The 16998-nt window shown below is 47.7% G+C and overlaps 1 protein-coding gene across 2 annotated transcripts in view; it reads right to left on the reverse strand.

The window, feature by feature from the left end:
• Positions 1–15731, reverse strand: part of SLC22A4 (solute carrier family 22 member 4) — a 62955-nt gene extending 47224 nt beyond the window's left edge. The window contains exon 1 of one of the 2 annotated variants that reach the window (XM_046668309.1): positions 14811–15731. In XM_046668309.1, the coding sequence (XP_046524265.1) occupies positions 14811–15435 (625 nt within the window). In that variant the 5' untranslated portion in view covers positions 15436–15731. Of the gene's footprint in view, positions 1–14523 lie in introns of both variants that reach the window. The other variant, XM_046668308.1, reaches the window with a different exon arrangement.
• Between the last annotated feature and the right edge of the window lie 1267 nt (positions 15732–16998).

The raw sequence follows: 16998 nt of genomic DNA on the forward strand, positions 1-16998 counted from the left end.
CCAGAAGTGTGGTCCCTCCCATTACCCAGGGTCTGTGGGCTGTCCCTGCTGGTGGATCCAGAAAATGATTTCCATTTCAGTCCCCAGCTCTTGACCTAGTCAATTCAGCAAAATCTCAGGGGAGGTTGCCAAAATTTCACAGTGTGTTCAATGAGCTTTCATTTATTTAAGAAACAAGCAGGTGCCAATAGGTATTTCAGGGCTGTGGGTCAGGGGTTGCTGTGTGTGAGAAGATGATCCAGTCCAAAGGAAAGACCCCCTGCCTGCCACTCCATCCCAGCTCCACTGGTGCACTGCTGCTTCCGTGACATTCACAAAGCAATGCAGCTCTCAAACCTCACAACTACCCTGAAATAGATCTAAAAATGAATTCACATATTTATATCACAACTCATTTTGCAGCAGAGAGAGGTGTTTATGAGGACACATACAAGAGAAAAGTGTAAAACAAAGAGCTAAGAGAATCAGAGCAAATAGAAAGCACAGGGGAGGAGAGTTGTTGCAAAACAACCAAGTCACGGGTAAGCCAAGGCCTGCTTGCCAGAGAGGGCTTCAGACATGGCTTTGAGCACCCCAGCAGCTCGGTTCTCAGGATCACAGTATGCAAAGTGATATCTCATTCTGCAGAAGTACAGCGTTTCTTTCTTTCTTTCTTTCTTTCTTTTTTTTTTTGAGGAAGATTAGCCCTGAGCTAACATCTGCTGCCAATCCTCCTCTTTTTGCTGAGGAAGCCTGGCCCCGAGCTAACACCTGTGCCCATCTTCCTCTACTTTATATGTGGGACGCCTACCACAGCATGGCTTGCCAATTGGTGCCATGTCCGCACCAGGGATCCCAACCAGCGAACCCCGGGCCACCGAAGCGGAATGTGAGCACTTAACCACTGAGCCACTGGGCTGGCCCTAATACAGAGTTTCTGAGTACTGAGACCTGAGAGAAGTCTCTTCTGTATACTCCCCTCCACAAAGGGGTCACTTTATGATGTTGAGGATAATGTCCCCAGTCCTAGAGACAATAGCAAGATTCATGAGGCTGCCTCTCACCATGTCCATAAGGCTGGCCACAGGCAAATGCCCAAGCACAGCTCTGAGAAAGAAAAACGTGAGCCAGGAACTTGGCTCTCTACCCCTCAGCACAATCCAAGGATACATCTGAGCCCATATCCAGAGAAGGGCTGCTTCACCTGGGGTCCCTGAATGGGCTTCAGGGGAAAGGGTAGAAACCCTTCAAACCTGTATGGCCAGATTCAAGTGCCCTGCCAGCCCAGTGGTCATAGATAGGACGTGTACCTGAATTAATGCTACCCACTTCCCAAAATCACTGGCTAAAGTGTCAGAAAAGAGCTCTGGATCTTCCCCAACACACAAAGAGATTAGTGATTGAGGCCCCAAAGCCTCCTGAAGTAGAGTGTGACCCATTTTGCAGAAGAGTAAACTGAGGCTCTGAGATGGGTGTGTCTGAAGTCATAGCAGGTAAATGGGCATGCTAGATACCATCTCAGGCCTCAGAACTCAACTTTGTACCCATATCCTTCTTTAGACATGAATTCCAAAGGCCAGACAAAAGGAGCTTAGTAAATATCATCCCCTACACTTCTTAAGGAATGTGACACCAGGATTAGGGGTAGAAGGCCTCCACCACAGCCTTCAGTTTCAGACAGAGCCAAGAAAATCTTAAGCTTGGTAGGGGTATTAACATGTCCGTTATCAACCATCACCACTGCATATGCTGTGGAGCACAAAAGCTCTTCCAAGGCTAATGTGCTCTCCTTTGTGGTTTCTAAAATATTTTTCTTTGCTTTAGGGGAGGATACATAGGCCTTAGAGATAGAAAGGAAAGAGGAAGCCTGTCAGATATGGAGCAGGCATTTCATGAGCAAAGGTAGTGGGCAGGATTGGCTGCCCAACTTGAAGGCCCAGTGTAAACTAAAAATGCAGGACTCCTTGTTCAAAAATGATTAAGAATTTCAAGGCATCAATATCAGAACATTAAAACCAAGTGTGGACGCTGTGTAATTGCACAGGTCGTATGCCCCCATGAAGCTGGCCCTGGTAGTGGGTCAAGCCTGGTCTCTTTGGGGAATGAAGCAAGAAAAAGAGTCCTGAATTGGGGTGCTGGGAAAGGTGAGAGGAGGGCCAGCTCCTCATCACTCTCCTACTGAGGGTCATCTGACCAAGGCTCTAGGTCCCCCTTCTCTTCCTGAAGAGGGGCCCGAGAAGCCCTGTCAGCATCATGCAACACAGGAAAAGGCCATGTGCACACAGTGTCCATGCAGGCTGCCATCTGGCTTTGGAGCTCCTGCTCACATTCAGCAGGGCAAGACAGCTGGGTCTCACAGCCACCTGTGGTTGGCTCCAGGGCTGGGCCTTCTCTTGGGAAGTTACTGTGCCCAAGGAGTCTTTTTGGAAAGCTGCAGGGGCCCGGTAATGGTACAATAGGATTGGCAGACAAAGTTCCAGCTGGGGCTCATGGGGTTAGAGTCTAGTAAATCAGTGGCCAGCCTGAAGAGAGGCCCTTTTCTTCACAGGGCTATTCTTGGGGAGGCTGGGCCCTGCCTTCCTCCAGCCCCTTTGGGTTTGAGGGGTAAGTCTTGGACCCCCACTAGCCAGGACCCAGTGATTAACAGTGACATGATAGGCCCAGTGGGAGAGTTTTTTTCTTGATGGGACAGAACAGTCCCTTATGTCTCTGCACATGTGTGTACACCCATGCACACACAAACATACACACACACAGCCAGCTCAGAGGCTAATGGTGGATGGCCTGATGAGGAGCTGGTTGGCATTGCTCTAGAGCTGTGCTTTTAGGTCAAACATTAACATTTCCGAAACATAACTCCCCTGTCCCCTGCCCCCCCACACACACCTTGGACAGAAAATGGAGTGTGGGAACCCAATGGCCCAAGCTGTGCAGAGTAGGGGCACTGGGTGTATCCTCCCAGGGTTACTCTGTCCTTCTCATCCTCAGGGTCTTAGACCAATGTCCTCTAACAGAGCAGAGAGAGCTCCATGTGGCTGGGCCATCTAGATTTCAGCTCTGCTTTAAGAAACAAAAATCCAGATCACAAGGTAAAAGAGGACGGGAGGTCACTCTCGGCATAGAAGGATGTGCCTCTCATCCTTCCCAACAGTAATAACAATAGGAGTGACAACTACAGTGTATTGGGTGCTCACTGTATGCCTTGTATTGTCTCATGAGATCTCAGAGTTGCCATGTAAAATGGGTACTCTCTTTATCCCTGTTTTACAAATCAGGAAACGAAGGCATAGAGCAATGAAGTAACCAGTCCAAGTTCTAGTGGATTGATAAAAGGAATTGCTTAGTCATTTATTCAACTGTCATTGAGCACCTGATTTGGGCCAGACTCTGTGTGGGGCACAAAACAGACACAGTCACTGCCTCCACAAAGCTTGAGGTCAAGCATACTTTCCAGGACAGGTCAGGTGTGCACATGTGCATACATCAGCCCAGCAGGCCTGGGCAGGGCGGGCTCTGTTCTGGGCCACTGTGCCCTTGCTCTCTGGCTAGAGAGGAAAAGAGGAACCCCCTCCTCATCCTCCTCCAGATGGACAGAGTGCTAAAACCTGAACTCATTCGTATAATCATTTTAGATAACTAATGCTTGCACAAGGCTAGGCACATGGTGGATGCTTGCGAATTGTTGATGAATGAATGTTGAACAATTAGGAGTAATGGAAAATGAGTTTGGAAAATGTGTGGTATCACACACTGTCCTTTGAGAATCACCCTCAATCTTGAACTCTCCAAGTAGCCAAAGTCCAACAGTTTTAGCCTTTACCAAAGCCATAAAGGATCATAAAGATAAGTGTATCCCTCTGATCTGCACAGAACTGAGAACTCCAGAAGCAGCCTGATGTTGAGCGAAGAGTAGGGCTCTCTTGGGTTCTGCCATTTCTGTGCCACATCTCTCTGTTACTTTGGGCCACTCGTTCACCTCTGTCAGCCTGCTTTTCGTCTTCAAAGAGGTGACAATAACACTCCCTCCTGGGGTTGTGAGCATTGGACAGGACCGTAAGGAGAGTATCTGACACAGTGTCTGACAGTTACAGGCCTCATTAAATGGTAGTTCCCTTTCTACTAACCTCACGCCTTTGTCCTAAGTAAAGCCATGACTTAGAACAAACAGCATGAATGAAAAAGCAAAGCAGGTTACACTTAAGCCTGACTAGACAAAAGAGATTCTTAGAAAGAAAAACTTTCTATTCAATGACTAAAAACCAGAAAAGCTTCTCACAAGGTGTAAAATCCCTTTATAAATGGACTTCAATCTCAGAGATGACTGTGAATGAAAAATTAGTAATAATCCATTTAAGAATGAAAAATGGGTTTCTATTGTGTCCTTTTATAGTTATTTTTCATTCTGGGTCGGGGGGGGAAGGATGTGGTAGATAGTTAATAATAGAATACACATCCACCCCGATTTCTTCTTTATAACTTAACTGGGACGTAAAGCTGGAAATTCCTGACCATTGGGGGAAAAAAGCTGGAAATTTAATTCTTTTTGTTTAAAACAGTTTTATTGAGATATAATTTACAGACCATAACATTCAATCTTTTAGTGTGTACAATTCAGTGATTTTCAGTATATTCACAGAATTGTGCAATCATCAGCACCACCTAATTTTAGAACATCTTCATCACCCCTGAAAAATACCCCATACCCATTAGCAGTCACTTCCCATTCTCTTCCCGCAGCCCCTGTCAACCACTAATACACTTTCTGTCTCTATGTATTTGCCTATTCTGGATATTTAGTGTAAGTGGAATTGTACCACATGTAGTCTCTGTGACTGGCTTTTTTTACTTAGCATAATGTTTTCAAGGTTCGTCCATGTTGTTGTAGCAAGTATCAACACTTCTTTCCTTTTTATGGTTGGATAATATACCATTATATGGGTATACCACATTTTACTTAGCCATTTGTCAGTTGATAGACATTTGAGTTCTTTTCATTTTTTGGCTATTATAAATAACACTGCGATGAACTTTTGGGTACAAGATTTTGCATGCACATATGTTTTCATTTCTCTTAGGTATATATGTAGGAGTGGAATTGCTGAGGCATATGGTAAATCTATGCTTAACCTTTTGAGGAACTCCTAAACTGTTTTCTAAAGTGGCTGCACCATTTTACAATCCCAACAACAATCAACAAGAGTATCAATTTCTCCATATTCCTACCAAGACTTGTTATTGTATGTCTTTAATTTTAACCATCCTAGTGGGTAAGTATCTCATTGTGGTTTTCATTTGCATTTCCCTAATGACTAATGATATTGAACATCTTTTGTGTTGAATCTGTAAATCAATTTGGGAAGTTTTGCCGTCTTAACAAAATTAAGTCTTTTGCTTCATGAACAGTACATGAGATGTCGTTCCATTTATTTAGGCCTTCTTTAATTTCTTTCAATGATGTTTTGTAGTTTTCAGAGTATAATTTGTAGATTTGAAAATAATCCTTAAGAACTTCCTTTAGCATTTCTTGTAAGGCAGCATTGCTACCAAAAAAATTCTCTCAGTTTTTTTGTATCTGGGAATGTCTTTATTTCATTTTTGAAAGATAGTTTTCCTAGATATAAGATTCTTGGTTCTTTCAACACTTTGAATATCTTATCCCACTGCTTCCTGGCCTCCATTGTTTTTGATGAGAAATCAAATGTAAATCTTATTGGGGTTCTCATGTATGTGGCAAGTCATATGCTTCTTGCTATTTCCAAATTCTTCCCTTTGTCTCTGGCTTTCAGCAGTTTACCATGATGTGTCTGTGTGCAGAACTCTTTTTGCTTCTTCTACTTGGAGCTCATTGAGCTTCTGAGCTGTGTAGATTAATGTTTTTCACCAAATTTGGGAAGTTTTCAGGCATTATTTCTTTGATTATTTTTTTCTGCTCCTTTCTGTCCCCTCCTACTATTCCCATTATGCATATGTTGGTGTGCTTAATGGTGTTCCACATTTCTTTAAGGCCTGTTCATTTTTCTTCATTCTTTTCTCTCTCTGTTTTTTGGATTGCATAATTTCCATTGCTCTATCTTCAAGTTTGCTGATTCTTTCTTCTGCCTGTTCAAATCTACTATTAAGTCTCTCCAGTGAAGTTTTTATGTCAGTTACTGTACATTTCAACTCAAGAACTTCTATTTGATTCTTCTTTATAAAATTTTAATTTTTATCTCTTAATCGATATTCTGTATTTGATGAGACATTGTCATCATACCTTCTTTTACTTTTTAAAGCATGACTTCCTTTAGTTCTTTGAACATATTCAGAATGGCTGCCTTGAAGTCTTTGTTAAATCTGACACCTGGGTCCTTTCAGGCAGTTTCTGTTGCCTGCTTTTTTCCCTGCATATTAATCATATTATCCTGTTTCTCTGCTTGTCTTTTAATTTTTTGTTAAAAACTGGACATTTTAGGAAATATATTGCAGAAACTCTGAGCATTGCAACCGCCCACCCTGAAGCGACTTGTTTTTGTTTGTTTGTTTATTGTTTAGTGACTTGGCCAGACTCTTAGTGAAGTCTATTTCCCCTGCTGTGTGAAGCTTCTCATGCCACTCTTTAGAGGGCACAGCCTTGGGCACAGGAATGGTCACTCTGGGACAATGGTTTTAGCAGGATTCTCTTTGATTGTGTCTTTCCCTGATTCGTCTATTAACGTGTCTGCCTCAGCTGATATCACACCCAGCTGTTAGGCTCCACTAATTGCTGGCTGGTTGCTTTACTATTTCCCAACAAGGCCCTGGAGCATAAATCATCCTACAGTCTAGTTCAATTAAGGAAATTTTTTTTTTTTTGAGGAAGATTAGCCCTTAGCTAACTACTGCCAATTCTCCTCTTTTTGCTGAAGAAGACTGGCCCTGAGCTAACATCCATGCCCATCTTCCTCTACTTTGTATGTGGGATGCCTACCACAGCATGGCTTTTGCCAAGTGGTGCCATGTCTGCACCCGGGATCTGAACCGGTGAACCCCGGGCCGCCAAAGTGGAATGTGTGAACTTAACCGCTATGCCACGGGGCCGCCCTTTGCTGGAGTAGTTTTTCAGGTAAGTCTTTGAGGTTTGTTCTGACTCCAGGAGGGCTGCTCTGAATTGTCTCTTTTTCTGGTGAAGTAGTTGCCCTATGGGTTAGCTTGTTGCTCTAATGGAGCTACCAGTCTCCTCTTAATTGTTTACCACCACAGCCTCCACTGTTTTCAAGAGCACTCGTAGTCTTCAACTTCTCTATACTCTGTTTCAAATGAAAGTATTTCCTGTGGGTACATATTCAGAGCTCTCTGTTCTTATGGACTATTTCTCCTCCTGGGCAAAATCTCTGAGCCCCTGCTCCAGAGTTGGAGGCAGGGAAAGCAGCCCTCAGAGTGACATCCCCACTTTATGAGTTGAATGCTGGATGGGTGTGGTAGCCTCTGTCTTTTTTGCCTTGCCTCTCCTGGCATGGAATCTCTATCCTACAAACAAGCTGGGACTAGGGCAACCAGGGCCCCAATATTCTCGGCCTGTGGAACTTGGGGTGGAGCTGCCACTTATGACTACTGGCTGAGTGGAGGATGGGATCGCCCAATCTCCTGGCTCACTCCCCAGGAATTAAGCCTCTGGAATTTGGAGCTCAGGGGCTACAGATGGGGCTAATGTCCTCTTAAAATGTTCTCAGTATCTTTATTTCTTCGTATTATAGGCAAAGAAAAAGCAACTACAGGTGGAGCGGCCTCAGTGAAGAGTTCTGATCATCAGAGGCTGAACCAAAGCAAAAGACTCAAGGAGTTTGAGTGGGATGGTAGGGATGGGAGTGGAGGGGCCTGAGAGAAGGAGAAGGGGTGCTCAGGGACCTGGCTTTCCCCCCTTGCATCCTGGTAGTGGATCTGCCACAGCACTGCCAGGCTCCACTCTGGGAATGTAAGCTAATGGGATGATGCCAGCCACCTAGCACCAAGGAGAATCTCTGGAAGGTGCCACTGTGAACCTGCCCTCCAGTGCTGTGAACACAGAGCAGGAGCCGCCAGCCTTGGGTTGTCTGTGTCAATTGCTAGTGCACGTGAGTCAACCCAGCCCTTCCCCAGAGCCTGCATCCTCTCTGCACCATCTCTGCTCCAAATGGAAATCGGTGCTTTTCTTTTGGGCTCCAGAGACATGCTTCAAATTATACCAAGGTTTCAGATAACAAGGCAGGCCTGCATTAGCTTTGAACACAAATTGAATTTAGCCTGTCACAAGGGAGAAATTACAGTCCTTTCAGAGGCCTGAGGCACCTAAAGCTCCTCTGACCAGCCCTGCCAAAGCCTTGTTTTTCTTAATACACCACCCTACCTTTTGGACTCTGTGTGAGGGTTCTGTTGCCTACCAGAGGGATGGACAAAGTCTGTTTATTCAGAAACTTGGCAGGAGGTGCGAGCGAAGCAGCCTCTAGACAAAAGCACATTCTGAGATCTGGATGCCCATTGTCAGAGGAAGATAGCTGAGAGGCAACAGGCAAACTGTTTTGGGGGTGAGGCAGCTGATAAACAAACAGGAAAGTAGATTCAGGCCAGAGCTAGGAAAGGCCCCCGAGTCTCCTTTATTTGTTCTGCGGCAAGATCTTCCTGAAGCATTAACTGGAAATAAAAGTCTCCCTGGTGTTGGCTAGAGGCAGAGGTCCCCACAACATAGCCCCTTTGGAATCTGCCAGAGGGCAGGTCTGAGTATGAATTTGGTTAATATTCAGGCTGTCCTGACAGCCAAGCTGCCAGTTCCCACACTTACAGGGCAGCCTGCAGGCCTGATAGAAAGAAAACAGCCTAAACCTACCTACTGCCCAAAGTCTTCACCTTTGCCAGAGCCTACCCAGGCCCCAAAGGAGGCACATCCCTATGAACTGCCATATGGAGTCCCATGTAGCTGCCAGCCAGATCCAGGCTCGTTCTGTCTCATAGTTCCCTCCCTTGCTGCTCCCAATGCCTCCCATAAGTGCCCTGTGAGCAGAGGATGAGGCTTCCATGTTCCTACTTCATACCTTTGGGATGTGAGTAGAGAATCAGTGTGTCCTATTGTCTATGTTGTGACCCCAAGTCCCAAGAAAGACAGTACAAGGCTTGTGCCTCCAGAGGTCCAGGCTCTTTGCTAGAGGCTCTATCATGCTTAAGGGCACAGCCACCAGCAACTTCACCCACTGGTTCCTAGAGGATGCAGTCAGCTGTAGGAGAGGAAAGAAGTCCATATGGTGGAGAAGCAGCCCTACCTCAGGCCACTGGTGGCCTGCCACAGAAAGCTGGTCCGTACCAAACAAGGTTCGCTCAGGGCCTCTAGAGCATGGGGCCTAGGAGAAGCAGTGCTCACCTCAGAGATGACTGCCTAGTTTTCCCAGCCCGTGGACTAAACAGGGTCAAGTCTACCTAATGTTGTTCCACGGGAAAAGAGGACATATTTGAGGCCAAGGCCAGCCCATACTTAGACCCTGGCCAGGAGCCAGGCTCACCCCTACTGCTTGCCCTGTGGCCCTGCTGATAACTCTCGGCCCCATGGAGAGCAGGGCATTTGCTATCCTTCCTGCTCCTACAGCCTCAGGGCAGGAGGTCTCTGAGCTTCCTCATACATAAGGCCTTTGCTCTGTGGGAGGCCACGGCACTGATAGGCTAAATGGAAGACGATGCCAAGCCACCGCAGTAGATCTCAGTGACAAGAACTCTATCATCAGACAGACTGTTTGGGATACTTGGCATCCCTTCCTTCCCAACAGAAGCTTCAGTCCCAACCCACTGGGCCAGAACACCACTCCCCGCTCCTGTTCTTGCACTGCCACCAATGGACAACTTAGCTAAGAGGTAACTGGCATTCCTGGCATCCCTAGGGGCGAACACAGGCTTCTCCAGCCCTGACTGTAGAGACAGATGAAGGCCCTTACATTCTTTAGCCCTAAAGTGAAAAATAACTTGGTTCAAACTGGAACAACTGGAGCAACAAAATAAATAAGGATAGTATTAGATTATAACTCATGGAATAAAACAAATATGCATGAATCTATACTTATATAAAGTAATAATTGCATACATAAATAAATGGGAGTGAAGAGGATGCTCTTCTTTACAGAAGAATTCCAATTAAGAAATTGAAAGGAACGTATAAGGAATGTGGGAGATGCAAAATCACCACTACGCAAACACCACAGTAATGGTTGTTTCAGTTAAGGTCCTGTGATGGATGCTAACATCATGGGTAAAAGTTGGAGGAGAAATAGGATATTTTATAGTCTTAAGGTATCTTCCCCAAGATACTAATTATGAAGGGGAAAGAATAGTAACTTTATGGTGGAGAAACCCAGCAGACACCAACCTAACCAGGAGATCAAGGTTAACATCACCATAATAAGCCACATCGACATTATGTACCCACTGGTATGATGCCCTGAGTACACATTGCTTCTATGGGATTCTTACCAAAAACTACACAAACTCAATCTTACCATGAGAGAAATTACACAAACCCAAATTGAAGGATTCATCAAAATAACTGATAGACTCATAAAAAGTGTAAGGTCATGAAAGATGAGGAAAGACTGAAGAACTGTCATAGATTGGAAGAGACTAAGGAGACATGACAACTAAATACAATGTGGAATTCTGGATTGGACCAGAAAACAGAAAAAGGACCTTAGTGGAAAAACTTGCAAAATTCAAACAAGGTCTGTTGTTTAGTTAATAATATTGTAAGCAACATTAATTTCCGGTTTTGACAAATGAATTATGGTTATGTAAATTGTTAACATTAGGGGAAGCTGGGGGAAGGGTATATGTGAAATCTCTGTACTATTTTCACAACTTTTCTCTAAATCAAAAATTATTTCAAAATAAAGTTTTAAAGAATGTGATTCTTAGTAACTGCCCAGGATGAGTAAATTGGACTTCACAAAAAGCCCCCAAGGAAGGAAACCACCTTATGCATATATATATACAGATAGATGTACTCATGCAAGTCCCAACTTAGACACCAGATTCCTGCCTCCTAGGATTCTATGAAAGGCATTTCCACAACAGAACATGCCGTCCTTGGGTTTCTGGCTGATCTTATCATCCCTGTGAGGGGTGAGGGGGTCGATTCAGGTGTCCCAGAGGGTAAGCCCATTGGGAGATCCTGCACAGAAGTGTAAGGGAGAGACAATCTGAGGACAGTCCCTCTACCTGTATTGTACCAGCTGGGATGCAGAGAACCTGCTCAGGGCTCCTGAGCTTGACCCTGTGGGAGGGCTGGGGCCATTCTCCTACTGGCACTGGCCAAGTCAGTGTGGGTTTGGACCTCTGTCGTATTCTTTGGGCCCTCGAACTTCCACCATGGGGAAAGGGACTCATCCTCCAGCAAGTCTCATCACCCACTATACTGGCTGCAACCTGGACCTTAGGATAGCTCCCACTATGCCCATGGTGCCTAGCCAGAGGTGATGAGGTCCTGCCCTTACCTCTCCTCAGTCCCCACCTATGATGTCCATTTGCTGGTGCTGGGGGATGTAGCACAGCTCACAATCGCACTGAGTCCTCTCAATAACTCATACAAGTGGGGCACTCTTATGAGCCTCATTTTAAAAAAAATTGTAATAAAATACACATAACATAAGATTTACCATCTTAACGATTTTTAAGTGTACAGTTCAGAAGAGTTAAATATATTCACATTGTTGTAAAATCAATCTCCAGAACTAAACTAAAAAAACTAAAACTCTACACCCATTGAATATCTCCCCATTTCCCCCTCCACCTAGCCCCTGGAGACTACCATTCTGCTTTCTGTTTCCATGAGTTTGACTACTCTTCTTATCTCATATAAATGAAATCATACAGTTTTTGTCTTTTTTGTGACTGGCTTATTTCACCTAGCATAACGTCCACAAGGTTCATCTGTGTTGTAGCATGTGTCAGAATTCCTTTCCTTTTTAAGGCTGAATAATATTCCATTGTATGTATAAACCACATTTCCTTTATCCATTCATCTGTTAATGGACATCTGGGTTGCTTTCACTTTTTGGCTATTGTGAATAATGCTGCTCTAAACATGGGCACACAAATATTTCTTTGAGACCCTGCTTTGAATTATTTTTGGTATATATTGAGAAGTGATACTGCTGGATCATATGATAATTTTACTTTTAATTTTTTGAGGAACTGCCATACTGTTTTTCATAGTGGCTGTACCAATTTACATTCCCACCAACAGTGCACAAGGATTGCAATTTCTTCAGATCTTTGCCAAGACTTGTTATTGTCTGTATTTTTGAAGCGGCCATCCTCGTGGGTGTGAGGTGGGATCTCATGGTGGTTTTGATTTACATTTCCTTGATGATTAGCGATGTTGAGCACCTTTTCATGTGCTTGTATCCCCTTTTAAAGATAAGGAAATTGAGGCCTTGAGCAGTGATGTAACCTGCTGAAGTCAGCCAAGAGGTTAGGGATGGGGACAGAACTGACCCTCCTGTCTGACTCCAGAACTCCTCCTTGTGCCACACATTTCTGCGGAGAGCCACCCCACCCTGCTCACCCTGGTGCTTCTCCCGTCCTTCCTCCCAACCATCAGGACCACTTGCCTTTGATTTTACTCCAACTGCCCAAAAAGGAAGCAAGGAAGGGAAGGGCTGCTGAAAAAGGCAAATCCTGGTGCATGTGTATGAGCGTGTGATGATGTACGTCCCCAGATGTGCCCACAGGCCCCTGTGAATAGGGCCCAACAGGGGTAGCTATGGACTTGGAGGCCAGCAGCTACCCACCCCTCACACCCTGAAGTAAACAAAACCAGAGAGGAAGAAGAAAGAGGCAGGTCAACCCAGCTGTCAAGGAGGGCTGTAGCTAGTGCGGCCAGCTCCAGCTCAGGTGCTGATGACACTTCCAGGAATTGAGGTGGGGTGAGCTGACCCCCAGTCTTAGATGCCTCAGGACCAGGCCGTGGGCAAGAGGTGGGCAATCACATGGGCTGAGTCCACTTTCCACAGGTCCTATAGATTCTGCTGCCACCACTCCTAGCTGGCCACCAGTCTCTTGCCAAGGCAACTCCCACAGCTTCCTCATTGGTCTTCTTGTTTTTCATAGCAGCTAGACTGAGCTCTTTCTAAAAACACAAATCTGACCATGTTCCCCCCTGCTTAGAACCCTTGCTATTTCCTCGCTGTCCTCAGAATAAAATCAACTCCGCAACACACCTACAATGCCCACTGTGAACTGATCCCTGCAGGCATTTCTAGCCTCATCTGCCATCCCAAGCTCCAGCTGCCCTGATCTACAGGAATTCCTTCTACAGAAGCTGCTGTGTTCTTTGCTGGGGTAAATCCTACTCATATTTCTAGACTCAGCTCAAATTTTATCAACTCTTCTTGGAGTATTTCCTCACCCTGTTATGCCCACAGAAAGGGTAATATATTTGCTCCAGGTCACACGGCAAGCCAGCCAGGATTTGAATTCAGGCTCCAGAACCCTATTACTAACTAGGGTTGATATTAGCCCTCTCTGGAACAGGGCCAGTGTGCCCCATGGGCATCTGAGCTTTGAGGGCAGGCCCTACACCTCAGATGTCTACAGCCTAGTGCCCAGCACAAGGCCAGACATGGTGTCTGATGATTGCCAAGTTGTGCTGAGGGAAGGGGATTAATGACTTTCAGAGGCCACCCTCAAGTTTTTCTTGGGAAGAACATAGAGCAGAGGAAGGGCTAGAAGCTGGGAAATCCTACCTGCCTGGTCAACAGTAGGAAACTAGTCTGTGAGGATACCTTCCTGAGAAGGAGATATGCCCTGACCCACCATCTGCTGTCTCTTACCAGATGCGAAGCAGGAAACGCAGTGGGTGAAGTAGTATGTGTGTGGCCTAACTCTTGGAACTTAGAAAACTTGCTACCAAACCACTTAGGATGCTAAGGGGCGAATGGCATAAGCTGGAGCCACTGTCTACTGCTGGGCCCTACGCTCAGAGGAGTCTCTGTGAGTCTGTCTCTCCCTGAGTACCTTCAGGCCAGAGATATGCCTCCTCTGGTTCCCTACACTCAGCCAGCATCAAGAGGCCCTCTGCTCCTTTTCAGAGAAATTGGAGCCTCAGGACAGGACCCCAAGCCTCACCATAGGTGTACGGCAGAGCAGCAGACCCCATCATGCTTCCAGAAGTCTGTGGCTAGGGAACAGGGCAGAACTTCCTATGCCTTGCCCAGCAGAAAGGCTGTTCTCTGTGTTTGCACTTGGGCTCAGCAGTAATCCCTGCACCCCTCCTCATGCCTGTGGCAGGAACTTGACTCAGGCTGTACATCTGGGCAGCCTCTAGGCTGTTAGGGAACATTTTCATCTGTTGTGAAACTCGGAAAGGAAAAGACGGTTGGTAACAACACTCCCTTCTCCACGCCCTCCATACTGGACAGAAACGGCCAGGAGTGAGCCTCAGGTGAGTCCTGCTCTCCTGGGCTGCACACTTGTGTTAGAAGCATAACCTAGTTAGTTGCATGCCAGCCAGGTTTGACCGGGAGTGGAGGACGCAGACCCAGGACTGACGCAGATGGCGGTCGCTCACACACCCACCTCGGTCACGATGGTGGACAGGTAGATGTCCTGGCTGAACTCCCAGCCATCCAGGCAGCTCTCCTGCTCCAGCTGCTCCAGGTCCACATCGCGCCCCGGCTCCAGCCCGAGCGCCGAGAAGTTGGCGATCGCCTGGAGCCGGTAGCGGCGGCAGCTGTGCGGCACCTCGCGGCCGTCCTGCAGCCGCAGCGGGATACTGTGGTTGCGCCACGCGCTGCTCAGGTTCGCGGTGTCCGGCACCCGGCAGCGGTGCTCCGGGGTCCCCCCCAGGAACACGATTGACATACCATTGAAGCCGTTGGGGATGATGCTGGCGCTGAGCAGGAAAAAAATGAGGCGCTGGAAGGGCCCCCACTCGCCCAGGAAGGCGGTCACTTCGTCGTAGTCCCGCATGCTTCCCGCCACTGCTCTTAGCTTGCAACAAGGGATGAGAAGAACGTTCCCCGGACAGTGTCGCGCGGTTGAGGGCGTCCCCCAGAGGGTGTCAGAACGTTCTCGGAGACCAGCCAGGCCGCGGGCAGCTGGGTCGCACACTCGGGGACCGTTCCCAGGAGACAGGGGTGGGAACGTTCCGGTGGACGCAAAGCTGGAAGTCACCGTAGAAACTCGAGACCACACCTCCATCCCGGCTGGGGCAGGGGAGGGGAAAGCGGCCGGGCGGGCCCGGGTGGGGCTCCCGGGCTGCTCCGCCTCGTGCTCCGCCCCTGTTGTCCCCGGCGACCTGGCTGTAGAAGCGGCAGGGGCTTGGAGCTCAGCGGTGCAGCCTGCCTGTGGGGAAGGAAGCGCGGCTCCGGCGCACCCCGCGTCCCCCGCGACCCCGACGTGCTCAGCTCCCAGCCCCGGGCCGCGGTATTGGGCCCCACGGTGGGGAGGGGGCGAGAGGGAGGAGCCGAGGCCCGAGAGCAAAGTCATTGAGAGGTTGGCTCTGGCCCTCTGCAGCGGCGTCGCTCCAGGCCTTGCCTGAGGCAGGGGTCTCTCTGCTGTCCCTTCCAATCCGAGTTTGAGTTCGCGTGGCCTTGGGCGGGGCGCGGACCAACGAGGCAGCGGAGTTGCTGCTCCGGGAAACCTCTGCGGGCGGGCGCAGGGTCACCGGGGCGCGCCCTTCTCTGGCACGCACGCCGCGCACGTGGCCGGCACCAGCTGACAGGGCGCTCACTCCCCGCCAGTCCTAGGAGGGCTGCATTCAGTCACCAGCCGGCGGCGCCCGGAGAAGCGTCTTCGGGACACCCAGGAGTCTCACCTTGAAAAAGGGGAAATAAGTCCAGAGCCCGGAAGGGATGAGCGAGGTCACACTGCGTCAGAGATAGCTCAGACGAAGGGAGGTGGGAGGCAGGAGTTACCAGGTCCTCCCAGCATCCTGCTGGGGCCTCTAGAGAAGGCTTCCACACGGAGCGCAGTAATGGAGGCGCTGCTGTCACCACTCCTGGCTTCTGATTTTGATCTCTTCATTCTCCCCACGCTCTTTACCTGGGCTGGCTGCCAGAGCCTTCTCGGACAGGAAGGCCTCGGGTTTGAAGAAGGGACTGACCCCAGTCCAAGAACAGAGGGAGGGAGGAAGAGAAGGCCCAGTCTGGCGCCCAGATTTGGCAGGTAACCAGAGCAGGGACCACATTCTGCTCAGTGCCGAGTCCTAAGGCACCTGCCCTGTTGTGTGAGCTACCGGGGTGGGGGGCGGGTCGGGCGGGGTGCCTTCTGAGTCCTGGGTTCAGGAGGCAGGCCAACGAGACTGACAGGAGATTTAGTACAAGTGTGTTTGCTCCTCCAGGACCTGATAAGAGGCTGAGGGACATTTCTGCCCTATTTTTTGTAGTCTCCAGTCTGACCCCTCCTCTTAGGCTGTTTCCACCCCCTTGGAACCTGTTTCCTTATCTATAATAAGACCATATATCCTGATGTGCCAGGACACCTCTAATTTATGCCAACTAGTCCAGTGAAATTATTAATAGTGCTTCCTTTTACTTTCAAAAGTATCCTCCTTTGAACAATATTTTATGTGGTCATTGTCTTACTTAACATGGATTTCATCCTTCCACCCTCCGTACAAAATGAATGCCCAAGTGCACTGCTCATAGTTGGACCCGTTGGGAGGATTTCCTTTCACCACTGTCCTTTAGGGGCACTCCTAAGTGGGGCTGTGTTGCAGTAATAATCCATTTTGGGGCTAGTATGAAGCTAACCCATCTGTGAGTCAGGGTGGAATATTTTTTCCCCCTCTATCAGTTGGTTGTAGAGAACCGCCCCCATAAGACCATAGCTTTGAGTTGAGGGAGAAGTGTTGGTATAGCTAAGGTAGGTGTCATAGGAGTCTGAACCACTTATTCATTAACTTACATAAGTCATATGGACCTGCTCAGTCCTGATCCTGCCTCTACCATTTCTATTATATGACGGATTGCTGATGTGCTTGCTTAATCTTATGACTTGATAGACTCTGACAATACCCAGCTCATACTAGACATCTCTAGTTGCATAGAT

This window comes from Equus quagga, chromosome 7, assembly GCF_021613505.1.
Source record: "Equus quagga isolate Etosha38 chromosome 7, UCLA_HA_Equagga_1.0, whole genome shotgun sequence".
Lineage (NCBI taxonomy): Eukaryota > Metazoa > Chordata > Mammalia > Perissodactyla > Equidae > Equus > Equus quagga.